At 39.2% G+C, this 25,620-nt stretch overlaps 1 protein-coding gene and 1 pseudogene across 8 annotated transcripts in view; both read left to right on the forward strand.

The window, feature by feature from the left end:
- LRRC72 (leucine rich repeat containing 72) overlaps positions 1–25,620 on the forward strand; it is a 56,748-nt gene that overhangs the window by 4,175 nt on the left and 26,953 nt on the right. For 6 of the 8 annotated variants that reach the window (XM_027574227.2, XM_027574221.1, XM_027574225.1 and 3 more), the window contains exons 2-5: positions 317–471; positions 5,476–5,545; positions 15,704–15,785; positions 16,902–17,012. In XM_027574227.2, the coding sequence (XP_027430028.1) occupies positions 317–471; positions 5,476–5,545; positions 15,704–15,785; positions 16,902–17,012 (418 nt within the window). The remainder of the gene's footprint in view (positions 1–316; positions 472–5,475; positions 5,546–15,703; positions 15,786–16,901; positions 17,013–25,620) is intronic. The other 2 variants (XM_027574222.1, XM_027574224.1) reach the window with 2 other exon arrangements.
- LOC113911529 lies at positions 16,977–20,467 on the forward strand (annotated as a pseudogene).

A 25,620-nucleotide genomic window follows, 5' to 3' on the forward strand; every position in this document is an offset into this window, starting at 1 on the left:
TCTTATACTCCACCTGCAATCATGATACCAAATATCTTCCGTAAATATGAATTCTTCATGTTTGAAAGAACATTTAAGAATATTTAAAGACCAAATCACTTTGCCTCATAGAGAATCGAAAACTTGTTTTTGGTGCATATGGACACATATGCATTTTTTTCTCTTTGATTAAAAATTATTTACACATCTGTGCCCAGGCTTAAGGATAATGAAATTCAACCACAAAAATGATTAAATAGTATATAATTGTAGTGTTGGAATTTATCAGTTTAGAGTGGTTGCCTCCATATTCACCTTTCTTTTGATCTTCTTGTAGACGTTATTGTTATTGACTGCAAATGTCTCCGTATTTTTGCTCAATGGAATGTGGCTTGACAGATTAATTATATGTTATCAGGCAGTTGAAGATCAACTAAAGATATGTGGCTTCAAGAGGGATGCTGATGTCTTTGAGCTGTTCCTTTCTCAAAAGTAAGTGTACTTTATATAAGAAGTAGAAGAGCATCATATTATGTTTCACAGATTCAAATGTTCTTTTTTAAAAAAGATTTTATTTATTTATTTGTCAGAGAGAGAGAGAGAGAAATAGAAATAGAGAGCAAGCCCAAGAAGGGGGAGCGGCAGGCAGAGGGAGAAGCAGGCTCCCCCCTGAGCAGGGTGCCTGATGCGGGACTCGATCCCAGGACCCTGGGATCATGACCAGACCTGAAGGCAGACATTTAACTGACAGACACCCAGGTGTCCCAGATTCAAATGTTCTTTTCCATTGTTTTCCCCAAGGGCTGGATAGGCAAGTACCACACTCTAATTACTTTACCATTCATTGGTGTCCACGGTCTCTATTAGAGAGGCAAGATGGAAATGGATAAAAACAAAGATTATGGAGCCAGGCTGAGTTTGAAGCCCAGCTCTGTCTCTTCCAGCTGGGTAATCTTGGGCATGTCATCAACCTCCCTGTTAGGGTTGTCAGGTTTAGTAATAAAAATACAGTAAGTCACATGTGAATTTCAAAGAAACAAATGAATGTAATTTTTCTTTAGTATTAAGTTTGTCCCACACTTCCTTGGGTTTCTCTGAAATTCACATGTAAATGGGTCTCATATTTCATCTGGCAAGACTCCTGCCTGAGTATAGTCATGCTCTCTTCGTCACAGGGTTGTTAGGTGAAGATTAGGTAAGTTAGTAGGAGATAAAAGAGGGCCTGGTACACAGTAAGCACTCAATGAGCATTAATACAGTTAATAATATTATTATTAGAGAATAATGGCTCATTATACCCCTGCATTATAATAATAATCCTATGATACTATACCCCGAGCCAACAACCCCTGTACTATTTTACTAGTAAGTAGGAAACCTTCTGCTTATGTAACAACCTCCTCCAACTCCCCAAGGTGGCAGCCAGCAAAGTGGGTTCTTCTCCTGCAGAGCAGTCACAGGGCCTGAGAAAGAACCCAGGGGTAAGAGGAAAAGGAAGTTATGGGCTGGATGGGACTCTGCCACCACAATTTTTACTTGCCTACAAGTGACATCTGTGCAGCTAGACTTAGCATTTAATAACAATGACCCTATTCCTACTCTTCTTTCCCCCCTTTCATGCCTTTTAATCTCTATGAACTCCATGTATGATTTTAAAATAGGTTTGACATATTTCTACTCACATGTAAACTTTGGAACTCAGCTACTCTTTTTCTTTTTCTTTTTTTGGAACTCAGCTACTTTCTAAAGAAGATGTCCTACTTTATCATTGAGGTTAATCACTTTATCTCTGGTGATACGAGGAAATCCTTTATTAATACACATATTTCTTTTGTTATGTGTATATACATATATACATTTTCAGATTCTAAGTGTGGAGAAAAATATTTATCTTGGTAACAGTCCTGAATCTCTTGGTAGTAAGGGGAAAAATAGCTGGCCAATTTAAGATTTTTAAAAATATATATTTTAGAATGGAACAGGTATGGTAGATAATTCTGAAACACTTATTTTTTTTTAAGAATTTATTTATTTATTTGAGAGAGAGAGAATGAGAGAGAGAGAGCACAAGAGGGTAGAGGGTCAGAGAGAGAAGCAGACTCCCTGCGGGGCAGGGAGCCCAATGGGGGTCTCGATCCTGGGACTCCAGGATCATGACCTGAGCCGAAGGCAGTGGCTTAACCAACTGAGCCACCCAGGCACCCTCTGACACACTTAAAGTCACTCTTTGAATCTTTCTACAGATAGTTTTAGAATAACAATACATATTTTATGTGGTCAAAAGATTGCAACTCTAAGCCTTTCATGATTTTAACAAGAGTACACTGCAAGGGTAAGTAGAGAACGATAAGAAAAGCTTTAAAACACTAGAAAAAAATTAGAAATATTGATCCTCTGATGGTGGGAAATTAATGGTCTTCTCCAGTGAAAGACAATACATTTTATATCCCAAGAATACTAAGTTACCATTTAATCCATCCGGGTACAAAAAAAAAAAAAAAAAAAATGTTTCTCAGTCCAGACACCAATACACTGGGTAAACTAGGTTATTTGCCTGAGTCTCTGTTGCCCTGGGTGTGTGTGTGTGTGTGTGTGTGTGTGTGTGTGTGTGTGTGTGTGTGTGTGTGTGTAGGGAGAGATCTTGTCAAACATCTCCTTGAGTAATCATGGAGAACATATACAATGATGCAGACATACTATTGTCAGCACGAGTCATTGCCATCATTAGTCGAATTTCCTCTTTGTCTTCCATCAGTGTCACCTTGAAATGCAACAGCCCATTATTGATTTCGAACAGGTTTATGTGCAGAACTAACCCTTCTGACCTGAGTTAAAATCCCTTTAAAAGGGAATCACTTTATTACATTATGTAAATAGCTGGAAATTCAGCATCAATCTCACTAGTACAGGAAAATTAATGACATTAATTTGACACAGGTGATATTTCAAAGTATTAATGTATTAAAATATCTTTTCTGGGAAATCCTTGGGGAAATACTCTAAGTGGGGCTTGAGTTTCTCTGCTACCACATAATGATTGTTTTATTTTTCACGGGAACAGATGAAGCCAACGTATTATCTTTTTTGCCCAATGCAATAATTTAGGTGTATCAGGATCTAAATGCTTCTTCCCAGAAATAGGCTACATATCTACAGTGAGAGAGGAGCATGCATTATGTGTATAAGTCTCCTATTAGAAGTTGCTTTGGAAGAGTCTGGAATATTTCATTGTGCCAGAGGAACGCTCAAAGACTAACAGTACCTGTCTAAAGGACGTGTAGTCTGCTTGAAGTCTTTTGTTTGGGATAATTTGAGAATTAAAAAAAAAAAATGGAAAAGGATTAAGAAAAAGCTTCAAATACAAGTAGGGTGGGAAAGAGAAAGACTGAAAGAGGAAGGGGAGGGCTGGATGTTCTTTCCAAGTTTTTATTGAAATCGCAGGTAGTTAACATACAGAGTAATATTAGTTTCAGGTGCAGAATTTAGGGATTCCTCACTTACATAAAACACCCAGTGCTCATTACAAGTGCCTTCCTTAATACCCATCACCTATTTAACAGAATAACAGCTAATAAGTGTAAAAAGAATGAGAGCATGGGAAAAATCAGCATTGTATAATCCCAAATCTTCTGACTGAGCAAGGACCATCAGCTGAAGCGAAAGTGAATAAGTGGTTGGGGCATGAGACGTACACATGGTCGTCGGAGGTTTGCCCACAGATTACTTCTCAGTGACAGCATTTGTACCCTTACAATGAAGAGACTTGGCAGACGCAGCCCAAACCAAGGGGCTGACCTTCCTTCCCCAAGAGGGTGGGACAAAGTGACATTACTTGCCGCCTCCTGTGATGCAGTAATCACCAGCTTTGTTCCTGAAAAATGGTCCACCTTGAAGTTAATCATGAGGAAGCAAGCAGACAAACCGGGAACGTAAGACATTCTATCAGACAACTGTCCTGGACTCTTCAAAAAGTCAATGTCAAGGTAATAAAAGGAGAGTATTCTAAACTTAAGGAGACTAAGGGATTATATCAACTGAAATGCGATGCATGAATGTCAATGGGATTCCGGATTGAAAAAACACAAACTATTAAACAACAACAACAACAACATGAGGACAACAGGGACAACTTGAATACAGAAAAGAATGTCAGATGATATTTTTGAATTCAAATTAATTTTTAGGTGTGATAACGGTATTGTGGCTATGCAGGAGGATGTCCCTGTTTGAGGGATATGCTTGCTGAAGTATTTAGGAGTGAGAGCCCTAACGATGATAAGTCTGCAATTTATTTTCAAATGATTCAGCAAGAAAATTATCAACCAATACGTACATACGTTACATAGATAAGAGAGAGTGACCTAAAGTGTGGCAAAATATTAAACATTATGAGGGCTACACAAACTTTCATTGTATTATTCCTTCAACTTAGTTTTGATATCTTTCAATATAAAAACGTTGTTGAAAGGGGTTTCTTTCATTTAGAAATATTGTTTGCATGATTTAAAAAGTATGTTTTCCTAAAAAATTTTCCTTAAAAATTTCATAAAATTTTCATTAAAGTATTTCAAAAAAATATCAGCTCCTCAGTATCCCAAAGTTAAAAAAAAAAAAAAACTTGTGAAAGGATGTTGCCACAAATGAGTTAATATATGTAACATTGATGAATCTTAGTATTGGTGAAAGGCTTGGAAAACTGCCTGGCACAGAGGGTGTGCTCTCTAAGTGTTTGATGCATAGAGACATGTACGTATACATACCTGACCCGGGCACAGTTTCTGCCCTGAGAAATAAAAGAGATCTGAATATTCGAGCCCACAGCAATCAAGGACCAACTATCCTCAGGGCTTTGCCCGATTTGCTGATCACTCCCCCAAACCACCCCATGCCTGTCCCTTTGCTGAGAAAGCAGCATCAGCGACAAGATTCAGGATCACCTGCACAGTTCAAGAAGGATGGTAATATTTTGACTCCATATTTAATAAACAACAAGGGAAGAATAAAACACTTCACCTGGTCTCTGTCTCCTGGCACACGGTCATTTACACATCTTAAATACAACGTGGCCAAGATCTGGACGAGCCCAAAGTAACAACCTTGCAGACGTTGTCCAAGTAGGAGCCAATAGTGTTTCGACATTTAGGTGCAAATCCAATGTCTTCCACACCTTTCCCCCTCTGCCCTGACCCCAGTAAAATCTTTTTTTTTTTTTTTCAAATTAAGGTCCCAATAAAAGTAATCATAATGAGGTGTAAATTTCTAGTAATGTGATAAAGTGTTTCCTTCAGTATTTCCTTTAAACTGGTTGACAAAAATCTTAATCCAAATGAATAAAGTTTTAATGATGGTATTTCAGAAATGAGTAGGTAGATGTGCCAACAATTTTGAAAGAACAAAGAGAGGCATTTCCAGTTATTCCAAAGTCCTACTATATAACCTACCTTACCCATGAATAAATTAATTGTTGCTAATGTTTACTTTTTCTTTCCTTTCCAGGGATCTGACAGAGGTCATTGATCTATCTAGGTTTAAAAAATTAAAATACTTATGGCTACAGCACAACAAGGTAGTGTTATATTTTATCTTTAAATAGCTCTGTAACTAAATCACTATCTTATTCTCATGTTTATGATGGAATTAATCTTAAAAGTATTAATATTTTGTACTCCCAACTTTAGGTAAGAAACTTTAGACACACACACACATACATATACTACTATATTGACTAGCACAATTTGTGAGATGGTATCAGATTGCAACTTTACTTTCATCTCTCCTGTCCTGTCAAAACTGCCCAGTGGAGGTTATTTCTTCCTGGACTCCTGGAAGGAAACTTCGACAGTCTTAGTGACTTTTCTCATCTCTCTTATGTAATTCAAAATCTTATAGTCCACTGGAGTCCTAGTCATGGTTCCAGTTCAGAAATGAGACTGTCAGGGCTCCTGGGTAGCTGAGTTGGTTAAGTGTCAGACTCTTGGTTTCAGGTCCAGTCAGGAGCTCATGGATCATGAGATTGAGCCCCGAGTAGGGCTTCATGCTCAGCAGGGAGTCTGCTTAAAGAGTCTCTCTCTGCCCCTCCCCCCACTTGCTAGCTAGCATGAGCGCTAAAATAAATAATAAAAGTCTAAAATTAATTAATTAATTAATTAATTTTTTAAAAAGTCTTTAAAAAAGGCAATGAGAATGTTTAGGAGAGTATATTAATTCACTTTCAATCTTCATTTGTAAATGAGACATCTCCCTACATCCCCTTGCTTATCCAGCTGGGGTTGACTGCAGGTGCCTTTTTCATTAGCTAGGAAGGTGTACCTGGTTGTTTTCCTCTCCTTTCCCTCTCCCCAGCCTTACCCAGGGTTGATATGGAATGAGGAGGTGTGGAGGGAGGGCTGGAGAGAAACAAAGTTCTTAATCTGATCTGTACCATCTGGTACTAACAGATCTTCAAAGTCAACTTCTTTTCTCTCAGTGGATTATTCAGAAGTAGGTTTCTTCAACTCTAATTCCTCTTCGCTGGCCACTCCTGACTTCCCCTCCCCTTTTATGCCAGTCGTACCTACAACTGACAGTCCCTGGGCTGTGGCAGACTACTCTCTTGGGTGGGATTCCTTGTAAAGTACCCCAGATCAATATGCCTTCCATGGCCTGGCATGCACTTTCCAGCACTCACACACCTTTGTCCTACTGTCAGAAGCCAAGGGGGGTGGTTACCTCCCAGCTGCTACCCAAGCTGATCTAGTTTTCTCAGGAACTGCCAGACACTAAGCCAACATGTCCCCAACTGCAGGGAGCTCTCGTCAAGGTCACTGAGTATGGCCTTTAAAGCTTCTCTTAGAGGCTAAGGTACAGGAGGCGATGCCCTCCCACTGCCTCCCCTATAGTGGGTGTCTGACTGGGGCTCCAAGTTCCCTCCAAGGCAAAGAACGGGGCTGAACTAAAATGCAAACCCAAACAATCATTAGAGTTAACTAGTCAGTTGGTTATTCTCAACTTTCAAAAATTTGACATTCCAACAGCTTGTATTTTTGTTCATTATAAATTGATGATCCAGTCTGAACATTTTGAAGTTAGACTTTCCAACACTAGTTGATTAGAAAGAAATAATTTCACTTTTCAGCAGTAGTCTGCTTGTCAACAGTAGCCCAGACTCACAGCCCTGAATCCCTAAGCAGCCATGTTTATAAAAGCATTGCAATATTACATGGCATTTTCAGTCTTCTTTTTTTTTTTAACCGACTAAGTGGGAAATGGAAAATGAAAGTGCTTTTCGTATTAAGTGTAAGCATAAGTCTCATAAGCTTGAAATCATTTCTAGGAGAACAAACGCAATTACCTTCAAGACCCAGGCGACTAGCAACTGAAATGGAAAGTGCACGCACCACTTAAGGGCACAGAAGTTTAAAACTCTTTTAAACACCCTGCCAGAAATTATCCTGGGTCACAGTGTGTGACCTCTGATTAGAAAAAGATGGAAGTCATCAAAAGCATGGCACAAATGACTAATCTTTGTTTTCCCTGTGTGCCTCTTGTGAGGGTTCAGTTCTTAAGGAAAGAACATGGGGGAGATATAATTAGGATTTTTAAAAATAATTTTTGACTTTTGGTAGTAAATACCATCCCATCTCCAACCATTGAATTTTCATACACAGATACATTATGTACATAGGAAGGGATTGTATATGCTGCCAACTATTTCACTTTCTTCTGTTTCTGAAGGGCAGTGGGTGGGGAAGGAATGCAACAAGAGGCTGAATTCTCTTCTTGCGCTTGGCTCTTTCAGTTCAACAAACTATATTATTTCCAAAATCATCATCACTTAACTTTGTTCTTTACAATAACAGACTTATTTAGTTCATAGAACGCTGAAAGGATAAGCTATCCAAAATAAGTTTTAAGTGTTACTTGGGTAAGTAAAAAAGCTCATGTGGGTTTTCCTATTGGTCAGTAACTGACTGGTTGCTAAGCTGCCTGAGTACTCACACTCCATGAAAAATTAAAGTCTTAGGGCACCGGGGTGGCTCAGTCAGTTAAGCGTCTGCCTTCGGCTCAGGTCATGATCCCAGGGTCCTGGGATCGAGCCCTGCATCGGGCTCCCTGCTCAGCGGGGAGCCTGCTTCTCCCTCTCCTCCCCGCTTGTGCTCTCTCTCGCTATGTCTGTCACTATCTGTCTCTCTCTCTCAAAGAAATAAATAAAATCTTTAGAAAAAGAAAAATTAAAGTCTTATTCAGAATCCCAAACTCTGGTGAGCATGTTAGATATGATAGTACTTCACCAAAATTCATATGTAAAAATTTGATTATTACTTTTCTTTAAAATCGAGACAGCACTAGGATCACCACTAAGAAGTCATTATACCAGCATAGAAATGGTGTGGAGAAATATGGTGAAAAACATTAACATTGACATAAGAATGTAAATATTTAGAATTGCAACATTTTGTTAACAATGATCTGAATTTGTGATCAGCATTGTTCTTAAACTAGTGAATATCTTAAAACTACCCTCTATCTGGGAAAAATGAAGGCACAAAGTAGTAAAATGAACCCATCTTTGTTGTTTATTCATTTATTCCATCAGTAATTTTGTTGAGGTGTATGTACTGGATATTATTGGTTGTCCATTCAATATCTATTTTCTCTTTTTACCTATCCAGCAGAATCTGGATTTAGGTTTTGGTATATATGTCTCCTTTTTCCTCAGGTAGGTGACCCTATCCCCAGTTCCAGGGAGTGGATCCTGAACTGTCTAAGCCATTTAGTATAGTCCCATCATCCTTGTGAGTAGCTAGTCGATGAATGGGAACATATCCCAATTATGGGAATAGAGACATAGCATCTGCATGGAGGTTTCACGAGGGGTTTCCTCATTCCTAAAAGCAAGCACTAGAAGAGAGGTCCTTCATTTCCCTGATGTTTTCTTGCCTGGATATGAAGCAGGAACCATCCCATCAGCTTGAGAATGTATGTGACATTTAGAAAAAAAGCACAGCCCAGAGAATCATTGCAATACTAAGAGTGAGGCTCTCACAACCTCTGGACCTCTTGGTATGTGAGATAATAAAGGTTCTCATTTATTAATGGGCCAGTTTGAGTCGAGCTCAGAAATTACCTGGAGCCAAAAGCCTCCTATCTGATGTGGCCTGTTCTGTACTTGCATTAGGCCATTGATAGAATATATAACAATAAATGTGATGGTACCTGTTCTAATAATAAAATTAAGGGCAGACGGAATGGCTGTGCTTGTGGTGAGGGCAGAGCATTTGCAAACTGCCTGGAATGGAATGCCAGAAAGTAATAGTCTTGGGAAGGCAATGAACATAGTTTGATGTATTTGGAACCTAACATGCTAGGAGCGGAGGCACTTCTCCCCATTATTACCTAGTGGGTGATCAAACTGGAGCTTCTGGTCTGACCCTGGACTAGTAGATGAAGTAAGTACAAGTTGTTTCCAATGTCCCAGCCTTGCTAGATTTGCTCAGGCAACTCTGGTTCCTTCAGGATACTCTCTGAGGGCTTACTTGCTCCTTGTACTGCATCGTCAGTCGCTAGTTCTGCATCACCTCCGTTTCTGGGTCACCTTTTGCTTGGCTCCCCTCACAGAATCAGTGGGAGGCAGCTGCTCTTAGATGCATATTGACTGAGGCCTTCTAAAGGCTCCCTTCCTTGTCTCATCTTCCAGTAAGCCTGACCGAGGGAATTTTAGGTCACCATCAATCCTTTCCAACCTTCCACGAGAAGTAGAGTGACTTGCCTTTAACACTACAATTTCAAATGGTCTGCTCATTTGATCCATTTGTGTTTGGGCTAATCACCTCAAAAATTTTCTTTTACACATATTCAGTAATGAACTCATAATACTGGTGCCACAATGCTGTTATCCTTTCATTTCTGGAAGAACTAGCAGTCCTTTGGTATATTGCATTTGGCTTAGATTAGAAGAAGCATTTGATTAGACCAAGCAACAGTCCAAAATGGAATCTGAGTTTCTGCCATGTAGCAAAGGCCAAATAGGTGACAAATTTTACAAACCAAATTCAAATAAAAATACCTCTTCTGGCAAAGTCATTGTTTTTAAACTTCATCATCTAAAAAATCATTGAAATACTTATTTATAATAACATGTTCCATACTAACTGACCAGAGAATGCTCCGATTAAAATAAACAAAATCACTTTAAGAAAGATCCTGGACTCATTCTTCTATGCCACTAAGATATGTTACTGTTTCCCAAGATGAAACCAGAGAGAGAGACAAACCATAAGAGACTCTTAATATCAGGATACAAACTGAGGGTTGCTGGAGGGAAGGGGGGTAGAGGGATGGGGTGGCTACGTGTTGGACCTTGGGGAGGGTATGTAGTTATGGTGAGTGCTGTGAATTGTGTAAGACTGATGAATCACAGACCTGTACCCCTGAAACAATACATTATATGTTAATAATTTAAAAAAAAAAGATATGTTACTGTTTCCTATCTCCTAAGCAGTCAGCACATATTGAGAATTTGGTAAATAGCACCATTTTGTATGTATTAGAAAGGAACATTGATGTACAAAATTAGCAAATCACAATTTAAAAAATGAAATAATCTTTTTTAATGTGCTATGTTAAATAGTTGTAAAGAATTCTTTGATTTACTACTTTTTTCCAAGTACCTTTTACAACATACATCATGGAATTTTAGTTGGTTCCTTCAGTAAGGTTTAGGTATCTACATATTTATTTATTCATTTATACATAACATACTTTGGTCCAAAAAGCGATTTAGAGCCACACAAATCCCATAGTAGAGCACAAGAGCTGTTAAAGAATAAAATGAACTAGCATGCATTCCACATAATTTGGGCTCTTACATGTTTCTGTTGCCTCAGGGCAACATTAATTCTATCCTTTATGTCAACTTTGTTGAAAGAATGATATTTTGCCAAATATTTAAAACCTCTTCAAAAAAAGTAAGTCAATATAAATAACCTAAATAAGGCTTCACTGCATGCTTGTGAAATTCATAGATATCTACACTATATATCTAGTTATGATTTAAAATGATTTAACCTTAAAATAAGGTAATAGTAGTACTCATACCTCATGAGTTTGTTGTGAGGATTAAACAGGTATATATTTGATATATATATACCACCGAGAAGATGTTAATTTTAAAATATTTTGAATAGAAAATATTAGTAGTTTGAGCAATGGAAAATTTTAGATTGAGTATTGGAAAATATTCTATATGCCAATATATACAATTTTAGTTGGTTCCTTCAATAAGGTTTGGGTACATATATATTTATTTATTCATTTAATACCAAATATATCTTGTTCTAAAAACAGCTTAGAGCATTTGAAAAATTAAATTATTTTTAAGGTGCTATTTTAAATATTTGTAAAGAATTTTTTGAATGGCTACTTTTTTCCCAGTAGCTTTACAACACATATTATGGAATTTTAGTTGGTTTAGTATTAGTACTTTGCCGGACATATATGTTGAGAGATGAGTTTTCTATTTTTTCCCATTTTATGCCAAATATTTTTGGATGTATTTTATTTGATTTTGTTTTAAAGATTTTATTTATTTATTTGACAAAGACACAGTGAGAGAGGGAATGCTAGCAGGGGGAGTGGGAGAGGGAGAAGCAGGCTCTCCGCTGAGCAGGGAGCCTGCTGCGGGGCTCGATCCCAGAACCCGAGGATCATGACCTGAGCCGAAGGTAGACGCTTAATGACTGAGCCACGCAGGCGCCCCTGGATGTATTTCAAGCATGATTTTTGGTGAAAGACATTGCTGAAATAGTAGAAAAAATAATTTATAGAGTATTTTCCATTACTCTTTAACAATATTTTCCATTACTTCAAAGTATGTTCAAAACTAATGTCTTCTGGTTACTTTATATAGAGGTTCCTCTATTTTAATGAACCCAATTATGATGTACTATATGACAGTTTTTGATTTGAGAATCAGACAGACTTGGCTTTGAATCCTTGCTCTGTTACCTTGAGAAAGTTGTTTAACTTCGCTGAGCCCAGTTTCCTCCTAGGTAAATAGGGATAAAACAAGTAACACAGGTCTATTGTAAGCATCATATTAGATAATGTCTGTGAAGCCATCTAGCTAGGGGCCAACTGATAACTAGCAATTAATCAGTATGACTCTCCCCTCTTTCCTTGACTCTAAATCAGCAGTTCTGAACAAGAAGTGACTTTGCGTGCGCACGCACACACGCGCGCGCGCACACACACACACACACACACACATCTTTCCCTTAAAGCAGACGTATGCCAATCTCTGGAGACACTTTTGATTGTCCCAAGTGGAGTGTGTGTTACTGGCATCTAGTGGGTAGAGACTAGATTTGCTATTAAACATACTACAATGAACAAGACTGCCCTCCCAACCCCAACAAAGAATAATCTGGCCCTACATGTCAATAGTTAGAGAGGTTGAGAAGGCCTGTTCTAAAAGAATGCCTCCTTAATTTTAAATTCATGCTGGCATATTTTTTTCTCCACTAGTACCTCAGGGGCTACCTATAAGAGCTTTACATTAAATGGAAGTACTCTCAGGTCTCTCTCTCTCTCTCTCTCTCTCTCTCTTTAAAAAATAATGGTTAAGTAATAATCGCTCTTGTTTACTGAGCACTTGTGATGTCCGAGCCCTGAACTAAAATAAATGTTTTGTGAAATGTCACATTCAATATAAATCCTATGGTGATCCTTCAAATTAATAGTGTAGATTTTTCTAAATGGATAATTATAACACTATATATATTTTATATATACCATTTACTTTAACAATGGCTTGAGTGTCAGAACAATCAGCATGTCTTCCAGTTCTCATTCCTAGATGTTGACTTCAACAGCTTGCTACACTGCAATATCTATTCAGTCCTGTGAATTCTACCTTGGAGCTGTCTCTCAATTCCCTCTACTTTTCTTCTCCCGCTGCAATTACTCTCCTCTGGAACACCACATAGTCTTCTGAGTTAGTGTAACCCCCTTCTCATTCAACTCCTGCCATTATACTTACTCTCCCTTCTAAACCATGTTCTTCCTTGCCAATTTCTTTCTAAAATAAAATCAGACAGTCAAAGTCCTCTGCACAAAATCTTGTAATAGCTTCCAGGGTCCTCATGAACTAGCTTTATCTCTTTCCACTCCATTCTCCTACCCATCTCACCCAACAAACTGTGCAGTCTTAAAACCCCAGTAAGCATGGCCCAAAGAATATTAATGCTCTTGGGAAAACCATGATTCTATAATCAAGATGAAACTATTGACTTTATTAGTATTCTTCATGTGTTAATAAGTAAGGCAAGAGAAATTAAACCCTTGAGTAATTAGAAATGTTCTGTTGGTGTGTGTTCGGGCAGGCAACTGGAAAAGAAGAGAAGAAGTCATGGTTTCGGCCAGGGTTTGTTGTCTATACTTGTGTCAGGTGTGGCTATCATTCGATCAGGGAGTGGTGAGTGGAAGGAAGGATGGAAGGCAATGAGTTGCCGTCAGGAGGCCAGTAGGAAGAGGAGAAAGGGAGAAAAAGGCAATTGGGGCCCCCGCACCCTCTTTGCGTCGCATGGTCTCCTACCTGGGAGGAACGTAGTCACTCTCGTGATGTAAGAAAAGCTGTGGGAAATTGCTGGTGGTCCTCCTGCATGAGGGCTGACATAATTGGTTGCAGATGAATCTGTGAAATGATGAGATAAGCAGCACACGTGCCTTTTATAGCCTCATAATTTGTGAATGTTGCAAACGCACATTAAAGAAAACGCATTAAAAGAAATCAGTTTTGAAACTTTGCATACAAACCTAAAATAGCTTTTCTGAGCTATGTCTCAGGACTAAAATTTGAAATAAATCCTCTAAATTAGATGCATCGGCATCTATCTGAATCAATCCATGGAAGGCCAAAACAGTTCTACTTAACTGATAACAATAATCGCTATAAGCTTTAATAAACACCTAAAACTAGTTTATAATCATGAACATATACTTCTATATAGGAAGTACTAAGCACATGGTCAGTAACTACTTAATGGGAATATTCTCCCTGATAGATCCTGTATTAGGTAGAAAGATCGTCTTATATTTAACTTACTTGCTGCTTTTAGAAGATACCTGACCCACCTCTATGGCTCTACCATCCTCATAACTCAAACAAATTGTTAAACTGTATAGAGGTTGTAGAGTCAATATATATATATTTAAAACAGAGTTCTCTTTGCGGAGTAACAGTCACTTCTGACCCTCAGTCTAGAGTTGAAGACCCCGTTTCTTATATACGGTACTTAGTGATTCATTTGGGGAATTTTCTAGACTGCTTTTGACTATTTGCAGTTCATAGAACTAAGTTTCGAATCTAATCTTAAAAGTAAGATGTGAGGGGCACCGGGGTGGCTCGGTCGATTAAGCATCTGCCTTCGGCTCAGGTCATGATCCTGGGGTCCTGGGATCAAGCCCTGCATCGAGCTCCCTGCTCATACTATATCCCAGAGGAGGGGCTCCAACCCAGGATCCTGGAATCATGACCCCAGCCAAAGGCAGACCCTCAATGACTGAGCCACCCAGGCATCCCTTTGGGGATGTTTTTAAATTTTTATTTATTTACTTATTTGAGAGAGAGCACATGCACATGAGCAGGGGGAGGGGTAGAAGGAGAGAGAGAATCTCAAGCAGACTCCCCTCTGAGTGTGAGCCCCGAGCTTGGTCTTAGGACCCTGAGATCATGACCTAAGCCAGGCGCTTAGCCAACAGAGCCACGCAGGCATCCCTCAAGCATGGTTTAGTATGCCCTGTTGGACAAGGGCTGATGCTTAAGAATGATTGGAAACGTGGGATGCCTGGGTGGCTCAGTCAATTAAATGTCGGCCTTCAGTTCAGGTCATGATCCCAGGGTCCTGGAATGGAGTCCCACATCGGGCTCCCTGCTCAACAGGGAGCCTGCTTCTCCCTCTGCCTGCCACTCCCCGTGCTTGTGCTTGCTCTCTCTCACTCTCTCTTTCTCTGACAAATAAATAAAATCTTAAAAAAAGGGGGGGGGGTGCCTGGGTGGCTCAGTTGTTAAGCATCTGCCTTTGGCCCACGTCATGATCCCAGGGTCCTGGGATCGAGACCCGCATCGGGCTCCCTGCTCACCAGGAAGCCTGCTTCTCCCTCTCCCACTCCCCCTGCTTGTGTTCCCTCCTTCGCTGTCTCTCTCTGTCAAATAAATAAATAAAATCTTAAAAAAAAAAAAAGATCAGAATTGTACCAGGGAGAAAGTCATGCAGGCAAGAGAAGGCATCACTCCTACACAGATGCAGAAATGGCTTCAGCATTGAGGAGAAAGCCCCTGGCACATACCAGTCCCTAAATAATGTGTGATGCTGAGTTCGTGGGTACGGGGGGCCAGATCTACTGCCAGGGGCAGAACTGTGAGAAGCAAGGTTAGAGCAAAGGGGTGAGGCCAGATTACAGAGGCATCTAAAACTATGCAAGAAGTTTGGGAGAGACAGGATGAGAGGTGTGTCTTCAATTAGCTGTAACATCCTTTTCATCGCAATGCCTTCAAAGACAATCCAGATGGAAATTCATGGCCAGACCAAATGGTCAGAAATCTTCATAAGAGCAAACATCAAGCTTCTATGATCTTATTATAATTTTATAAATATATATGTATACTCACATTTATTTATAGATATATAGATATATATACACATATAATTACTATAGAAAGTATATTATTCTCTTTCATTTTCAGCTCCAGGGAATAACATTTTTAACTAGAAACTATTGTCTGGTAGAGCTGTATCTGAACAACAATGCCATATTTGACATAGGAGGTATGTCTTAAATGGTTTCTGCTGATTTAATAGATTTTCAATTGAGTAATAACTGGTAACTATCGTACTGCTAATGGTATGCAAAAATCTGTTTGAACATTTCTGTTGAAAATATGTGATGAAATCCATTTTTTAAAATGTCCTTATTTACACTTCATTTTGAAAAATGTGCTTCAGATTACAGTGTTAATGTAATATTGTCATGAGCCTTATTCAAAATGTAAAAGAATCTTTTTTTTAAATAGAAGTTTTGCCATTCTCCTGCACAGTTAGACACAAAGTGGGTATTAGGGAAGCAAATTTTAATGATATTTGGGAGCATTAATAAACATAACTTTATAAGTGGTCTTAATGTTTTCAATGGCTATAATTTTTACCAGCCAAATTCTTTCTCTTTTCACTCTGAGTTAATTTTACATGTGTAACTATCTCTAAGTTGACAATTTCAAGTCAGGTACAAAAGTACATGATTTACTAGGATCATGATATAAAAAGAGATACAGCACAAAACATTTGCTTTAAATATCATGTATCATAGAGTCAAAATGTAAATTTTACGATCCACCATGATTCTATGTACCATGGAGAAAGAAAATCTTGCCAATTGAACTATGATGTGGCTATTGTAAAGACACAACCCACTTTCATTTCTGTTAAAAATGTGCGAATATGTGAAATTTAGAATCAACAAAAGTGATATGAATATGTGGCTTCCTGTTGTGTAAAGAAGATATTAAGCTGAGCAATCTGGGAGAAGGTATTGAGTTAAGTGAGCAATTTTTCCCTTGATTGGCCTTATTAATCTAACACTGACAAAACAAAACACAACAAAAAGAAGAGTAAGGAAAATAACCCCTCCGAAATCAAACAAAAAAAAATCATTGCTACAGAGAAAAAAACAGAAAACAATAATAGTGGAAAGAAGTTGGCTCTACATGTCCACATCACACTCAATTATTCGAATTCTTGTGCTTTGTTGTATTCTTAATGATAAATCACATTATTCTTAATAATGACTCCTTGTACCAGCTGAAATGTATTCTTTGCTTTTGTTTAGTTAGCATGTTTAATTAACATTAAAAAATGTTTAAAATCTTGTAAAAAAATGTCTTTCAGGCCTGCACTCTCTGCCTTCATTGTACTTACTCCTGCTACACCACAATGAGCTAACAAACATTGACGCCACAGTGAGGGAATTAAAGGGGATGCCAAATCTGAAGATCCTAAGTATTAGTTTGTTTGTTTCTATGGCCATAAGTTAAAATAGTAATAACACAGGGCGCCTGGGTGGCTCAGTCGGTTAAGCATCTGCCTTCAGCTCAGGTCATGATCCAGGGTCCTGGGATCGAGCCCCGCATCGGGCTCCCTGCTCAGCGGGGAGCCTGCTTCTCCCTCTCCCACTCCCCCTGCTTGTGTCCCCTCTCTCACCGTGTTTCTCTCTGTCAAATAAATCTTTAAAGGAAAATAGTAATAACACAGAGGACAGGTGTCATTTTTTAGTTTAAAATCGATCAATGTTTATAACGAAATATTCTTTTTTTTTAAAGATTTTTTTTTTATTTATTCATGAGAGACAGAGGGAGAGAGAGAGAGAGAGAGAGTGAAGCAGAGGGAGAAGCAGGCTCCCAAGGAGCAGGGAGCCCGATGTGGGACTTGATCCCAGGATCCCGGGATCATGACCTCAGCCGAAGGCAGATGCTTAACCATCTGAGCCACCCAGGCGCCCGAAATACTTAAATATTCTTGAAAATGAGACTTAATCTTACTCTCTTTTAAAACATGTTGTTGCAAGAATAACAGGTGGAAAAAATGTTTTGAGAGATGACATGGCATGCCAAAGGGAAGTGACGAAAGCAACAAAGTTTTACCTGTTTAAATCTGTGTGTTTGGTTTTATCTCAGAAGTAAGTTTTAGCACACATTCTGTGATTCCATTTACATGACATGTCCAGAATAGACACACCTATGGAGATAACCACACTGAGCACTAACTATTTTTAAATACATTCTTGTTTGTCCAGGACTGGAGGACAGAGAGGACTGGGGAGCCATAGCTGAAGAATAAGGGGCTGGGGGTTCTTCTAGGGGTGATGAAACTGTTTTACAATTGACTGCAGTGATGGTTGCGCATGTCTTCGAATATACAAAAAACATGAATTATATACTTACAATGGGTGAATCATGTGGTATATGAATTATATTAATAAAGCTGACACCAAAAGAAAAAAATTAAGTTTTTTTAAAGTTTTCCAGTGGGTAAACAGCAAATTTTATTCATGTATATTGAATCACACCCAGCAAGGAGGGGACCTACATAGTGGAAGAAAGTGTGAAATGGGTTGGAAAAATAAATAATACAAAGTTCTTGCTCAATAAGCTTATAATCTTGAAGGGTAAATAACCCATGCACGATTGCAACAGAGGATAAATGTTTCTGGGTGTACCAAGGGAAAAGACACTCAGACCGATGAGTGGGTTTCCGAATTTGAGAGTTAGGAGACTTGTTTATATAATGTCATGAAATAGATGTGGTTTTTTTCCTATTCATTTTCTATTCATTTCTCAGAATTGCCTGAAACAATGTTTTGAATATGTGCAAACTGGTGTTGATGGTGAAGGTTCTGATCAGATCGATACATAGAGTAATTATAGTTTTCATATGCTTTCAGTGCTAATCAGGAACATCTACTATGCTGAGGAAAAATGACTCATGTGCTTATACGTAGATTGTTCAAACCCAAATATTAAAATTATACCAAGTTCATGGGAATTCCATGTTTTTTGTTGTTGTTGTTGTTAATCTAAAATCATGTTGATTTTTCCCTTTGGAAAGAAGTTGGAGACAGATATTCACAAACATACAATAATCTGAGTTGATTCCCACATCCCACTCTCCCCTCAGCATATCCACTCAGGCCAGAAACTGGGCAGTTGGTTGAGACCATCCACCCTCCCTCACCGTCCTTACTCACTCACTAGTTACTATGTACCTATCACCAGCCTTTCTTCTCTGCTTCCCCCCATTTAAATGGGTTTTCATTATCTCTGGTTACTTCCCATCTCGTTCTTCTCAGAGCACAGGTCCAAGGGGCGCATTTCTATTGACTACACGCAAGATGATGTCCCCTGGAGCTGGCAACATGGCCGCCTTGCCACCTTAGACATCTTTTAACATGCAAATAATCCCATGCTTATTTTTGAAACATGGTAAGGTCTATGAAAGACTCAGGACTGGCCCGTGTACTGGAATTACCTGGCCCTTGTGTGCTGAGCAAACACTTCTGTGATGAAAAGACTGACTATGCTGGATCTGGAACTCTCATGTATCTTCATTTTTCCATAAAATGGGCTACTAGCTTGCTCTCAGGATCACCTCAAATATTAAGCTAACTCTGTAAGACATGTTTTTAAAGAGCATTTCTTGACATTAATGATATTTTGAAGCAACGACAAAAACAAAAATGGTTTTACTGTGGATTATGTAAATTAGATGATGAATTAAGATGCTCACAAACTAGAAAGTCTGCTAAGTAGTAAATAGATTTTAACAATGTAACTGACATTTGAAACAATAATCGTTATAACAACAACATATTTGAATGTCTTTCCTGTTGAGAAAATGCTTTCTTATTATAGTCTCATTTAAATCTTCACAGCAATCCTATGATGTGATTAGAATGATTTCCTCTTGAGTGGTGGGAATGCAAATCTCTGAGTTTTAACCAAACGACTAAGAAATGTCGAAACTTAAACGCACGCCTTGTTTCTTTGTTTCACATTTATTCATTCACTTGTTTAATAAATATTTATCATTTATTCATTCATTCAGTAAATATTTATCATGCATTCACTACGTCACACTCTAATACATGGGGACACAGAAGTCCCATGGTTTGCGGTTTTATAACTTTCAGCCTAAATACTTTTAGAGAGCTGAAGGAGCTTGATATGAAACTAATTGGATGATGTGCTAAATGTAAGAACTCAATAATTTGAGCAAATTTATTTTACAATACAAGATTTGGAAGTTAGCAATCAAGGTTGTCCTATCATAGTCAACAGGATTATGCCCTGAACGAAGGTCCCTGGCCCGGGAGTGAGTGGAGTCTGAAATCCAGTCCATGCCTCCCTTGTTAAGCGTGTGTGCACAAACACAGAATTGTGTCAATCCTGAGGTGGGGTACAGGAGTGCCTTTTCTAGTTTTCTGAAAGGCTGTTCTGCCAGCCTGGTATTATAATGTCCCTATCGTTACTTGTCACAACAGTTTAAGTGACCTCTACTTAAAATCATAGTGATTGTGGCAGACCGCCTCTGAGATGTTTCCTGTCCATAACAGAATCACCATGATTCTTCAGAGGCTCTTCAGGTTCTCCTCTCTCTTCGGTCTGCAGTCTCAGTTCATTTGAGGAGGAACATTGGTGTTAACAGCAGTGGCATTTAATAAGGAACTTGATCCTGTACAGAAACTCTTCGTGGACAAGATTAGAGAATACAGAACAAAGCAACAGGCGTCTGGAGGACCCGTTGATACTGGCCCAGAGTACCAGCAAGACCTAGAGAGGGAGCTTTTTAAGCTCAAGCAAATGTATGGTAAAGCAGACATGAATACGTTCCCGGACTTCAAATTTGAAGATCCAAAATTTGAAGTCATCGAAAAACCCAGTCCTGAAGAAAGAATGTAAAATTTATTTGGTAATTTGTCCTAGATTAGTTGTACAACTGTATCAGAATAAACATACATTTCTCAGCAGTAAATAAATAAATAAATAAATAAATAAATAAAATCATAGTGATTGTAATTCAAGTTACATAATTACAGTGGTTCCAACTGAGAATCTTCGTAGCGAGATCTTTTTTTTGAAATGGAGCGAATGCTCTGTCCAATTTCCCAAAAAAAGCATTTTTAGAAAAGTTTTGGTAGCAAATAATGCACACTGTGAACACTTGACCCATTTTGGTTAAAAATATTATATGGGAAAAAGGTTCTCAAATGCTAGACTACTAACTGTATTTGGGCAGTTATGTGCCCAGATTCAGTTTCTGTGAGCCTCATTTGCAATCACGGATTAGATTCAGCTCATTAATTGAGAGATCCATGCACTTTCAAGTGCTAAAATTTTTGCCTTTTCAAGCCCTAAAACCATATAAAATGCTCAAGTGTTGTTATTATTCCACTCCAATTACAAGGTCTTCAGAGGGTGAGAAAATAGCCTGGAGGGGAAACCTTTAATCCATTTCAGCATTTTCCCCTCCACTGGCGTTTACGGGGAGGATTTCCAAGAGATGGCCCAGGAGACACGGGGCTGGGAGCTTCAGGGAGGCCCAACCCAGCTGCGGAGTGTGAGGTCCTGGGAACTGAATTCCCGACTTCCAGGCTGAGTCAGGAGGGCCCCGCCTCTTCTCTCCAGGCGGTCTACCTTTCCACACCCTTCCTCTCCACCTTTGTTTTCCTCTTCCCTCCCTTTCTGCAAAGTCTCTCTAAGTCAGGATCTACTTCCTGGCTGATGACTTTCCCTTACCTCCCGTCTCTCTGCCTCTTGCCCAGCACATGGGGAAAACACCACCACCAGCAGCCACAAAATACTTACATTCTCCTGTTCCTAAAGTTTTACTCTCCTCATTTCTCTCAAGTTTTCTTTGCTTCATTAAGCTCCACTGTTGGAAAGTACACTTAGACACCTGCATTCCTTAATTTTTAAGAGTTACTTCCTAGCAGTGCTTTAAGGATTCACCATAAGAGACAGAGTGCCCCTTTCTGGAGAGGGTCTCCATTTTCTTCAGGTTCTGCTCTTAAATGTTTTCTTTCCTTCTCCACTTGGCCCCAGTCCACTGCTGACCGCAAATGGCCAGGGGCTGAAGAGGGACACTGAGACCAGGGTGGGACTATGATCTCAGTCTCTTCATTTGAGCCTCTACCTGAAATGCCCTTCAAGGTGGGACAACTCCTCCCAAACAACAAGACAGAACAATCACCCAATAAAAAGAGCCAACTGTGTCTTTGCTGTTTGTGTTGAGGAAGAGAATATTCTGACCCCTCCAACTCTCTTCATCCCCTGCTTTAGTCCAAGCTCGCTTTTCAAAAATCGGGGATGATTTCTGTATTCAGTACAAGCATATGGTGTGCAGTGGCCCACAGATTTTAAAGCAAGATGGTGTTAACAATGGAGATGCTGACCTTATTAAGTAACCTTGAGCAAAAACCTCAAAAATCGTAGTGTCTGACCATTGACAGCTAAACTCACTCCTACAGGCTGTTCTGCATAGACATAGAACACAACTGCTTTTAACTTCTCTGTATCATTTTCCCCATATATTAAAATGGATGTTTTGGGGCACCTGGGTGGCTCAGTCTGTTAGGCATCCGACTCTTGATTTCAGCTCAGGTCATAATCTCAGGGTCATGGGATCAAACCCCGTGTCAGGCTCCGTGCTTAGCAGAGTCTGCTTCTCTCCCTCTCTCTCCCTCTGCTCCTCCCCATGCACTCTCTCTCTCAAGTAAATAAATAAGTCTTTTTTAAAAGTGGATGTTTTGGTACGTTATCAATCACATCCACTTTCTTCAAAGGTGGTCTTAAACCATCATTTAAATGATGGTTCTTAATTTAGCTTTTAAAGTTTTAAAAAATTGAAGTCAACTGTTTAGATTACCTTTTTTCTCCTCTGTTTCAATAATAAGTAGCTTCATACATGTGACTCATGTAATTCAAGCTTGTGCAGTAAGGTAGTACAGACATTTTGATATATTATTGGATAGATGTAAATTGCTTAGACTCAGAATCCCAAATTAAGATAAGCAAGACAGTGCTGGCGCCACCGAGGTATACTCTATAAGTAGCCTAGAGGGAAAGTGGATTAAATAGTATTAACCTATTGAAAGTGAAAGTGTAAGCAATTTCGCTTCATAGTTTCTAAAGGAATGTACCCATACTTCACGGAAGGCTTTCAGAACTTTCAGACACAGGAAACCGATTTCATGTCTGAGAAACTTAATTTGTGGTAATTTTATAGCATAAATCAAAAACTCATAAATCCAAAATGTTAAATGTTTAATAGTACAAAGCGGGGGGAAGAGTTGAAAATAAGATTACTTCTTTCTAAAACTTAAGAGCAAGGAGAAAAGTGAAAAATCATAAAGGTGAGATGCCTCTCAAATTATTTAATTCTATTTTTTTAAGTTAATTTAAGCAGAGGCAGAGCTAACAGTCCACTGTTCTGACCTGCTGTCCCGTAGATTTTACATTAGGATGAGATAAACGGAGGGCCACAATAAGCGCATCAAGTTTTCAGTATTGGCGACACGTTCTTAATAAGTCATGTAACAGCAGTAAATCTAAATTTGATGTTTTGTTTCGCTGAAGCTAGAACGTTTTCAATTTACATAAAGAAGTGGCTTAACTAAAGACTAGGAGAAGAAGCCAAGAAAAGAAATGAACTAGGAATATTCTCAGAGGGAAAAGAGTATGAAGGGGATGCAAAGAGTGAATGTCATTCGTACATGTCCTATGAGCATCCTAGGCAGATTTGACCCCCGGCTGCTTGAACGCACAATAGGGTAATGAGTTGTCAGATGTGATTCTCCAACACAGCAACCGCAGAGCAGACTTCTGCAGAAGACTTTGTGACTTTTTCTTCCTCCTGTACTCTCATTAACAACAATTGTGTTTTGCTTTTCCATCACTGAAGGAGGTTCTTTTCTCTTTTTGGCTCAAACTACAATGCATGATCCCTGTGGATCTTTTAAAATCTGTCCTTATTACTGGTTTAATATACATCCGTTCTATCTGTCCAGTAGTTATAATTATTGGTTACCATTTTAAATTCCTTCCCTTTAAGATTAAAATGTAAACCCTTTTTGTCACTCAAGAAATCTTGCGAATCTTCCATTTCAGTGTTCCTCTCCTTTCCACCACTGCATACACATTCCCTCTTTTTAAATTCTTGGTTGCTCCTGGCTCTCCAGTTTCTTTTATGCCTTCCTCATTCTGAGAGCTTTTGTTTATGAGCTACCAGGTGTCTTCCATTGCTTGATTTAAGTCCTTCTAAAGCTCAAGTTTTCCACAGGGAAGAGCGATATGGAATGATTTCATTAGCCAGAAAAGTTTGTGTTTATATGATAAATATCAAAATGTTTTATAATCTACAGGGAAAACATCTACGTGATTAACTTTTTCAGTTTTTAGCAAAAATTCTTGTGCTCTAAGCACGCCCCCGTCTTCTTTATGTTGCCAATTGTTCTTTCCTGGGCTTCTAATGATTAATATTTTCGTGCTTTTATCAAGCCTCTCTCTATTTTACAGTCAAACGTCACAGCACTACTCCTAAATTTAATATGTGCCATAAATGAGCCCCGTTCCGTGATGTGATCATACAATGGCCGGAACTCTTTCTACTACTGCCACCTAGTGGTTCTCCTCCCCAGACGTACTTTCCCAGAAGTGTCTGGAAATTGCATGTAGGCAGAATCGAAGAGCTAAAGATACCCACGTGGCAATCATAAAAGTGTTATTTCACATTGTATTAAAGTAACCCTGTTTAATATATCTAGGGAAGAACAGAAAAGAGACTTTACTCCTTCCCTAAAAATGAAACTCTCACGACTTCTAGGTGAGGGTTTTTAGAAATGTACCTACACGCGGACACGTAGGGCGTGTGACGTCAGCCACGCCAGGAGCTCTTCCACCTGCGCTTGCCTCCCACCTGCAGCCACCCGCAGAGACAGCATGATTCATTAGCGATTCCGGCTCCTGAGCGAAGGAGTCAGAGGCACGTGCGTGTGGCCAGAGGGAGACACGATGCAAGATCAGCACCTGCTCAGCTCAGCTCCTGCTGAGATCTGAAGCGGCTACTGGCCTTTACATACTGCGAACTCTGTGCAAGTTTTTTTTTATTTTTATTTTTTATTATGTTAATCACCATATATTACATCATTAGTTTTTGATGAAGTGTTCCATGATTCATTGTTTGTGCATAACACCCAGTGCTCCATGCAAAACGTGCCCCCTTGAATACCCATCACCAGGCTAACCCATCCCCCCTCTAGAACCCTCAGTTTGTTTTTCAGAGAACATCGTCTCTCATGGTTCTTTCCCCCTCTGACTTACTCCCCCTCATTCTTCCCCTCCTGCTATTTTCTTCTTTGTCTTTTTTCTTAACATATGTTGCATTATTTGTCGCAGAAGTACAGATCTGCGACTCAACAGTCTTCTGTGCAATAGTTTTAAGTAGAGAAAGAAAAGGATATGAGGTCAGTGGCCTGCATCTCTGCCCATCTCCACACCGCACCTGTGTGATCTTTGAGACTGGAAGAAGAGAACCAAGTGAACAAATGAAAGAACAGGATCAAGACCTCCACAGAAGGGTCGCCTGGGTGGCTCAGTCAGTTAAGCGCCTGCCTTCGGCTCAGGTCATGATCCCAGGGTCCTGGGGTCGCTCCGCATATGGGGCTCCCTGCTCAGTGGGGAGCCTGCTTCTCCCTCTCCCTCTGCCTGCATGTCCCTCCTCTTGTGCTCTGTGTGTGTGTGTGTGTGTGTGTGTGTGTGTCAAATAAATGAAATAAAAAGACTTCCACGGAGCTGTTTTCTTGCTCTTCCTTTACTAATTAACTTAAGGACATGTTAAAATTTTCCTCGTTTGTGGTAGATTTGGGTCAACACTATGTCCCCAGTATCTTGCACAGTTCTTCGTATATATATAGTAAGCATTCACAAAATATTTGTTGAATGAATGAATTTCACAAATGGGAAATAAGTGCTGCTCTGAATAAGTGAGATGAGTGGGGCCACTGGTTTGGTCTATGAAGCAGAGTTTTACATGTTCATACGTTTTGTATTAATTC

This window comes from Zalophus californianus, chromosome 12 (assembly GCF_009762305.2).
Source record: "Zalophus californianus isolate mZalCal1 chromosome 12, mZalCal1.pri.v2, whole genome shotgun sequence".
NCBI lineage: Eukaryota > Metazoa > Chordata > Mammalia > Carnivora > Otariidae > Zalophus > Zalophus californianus.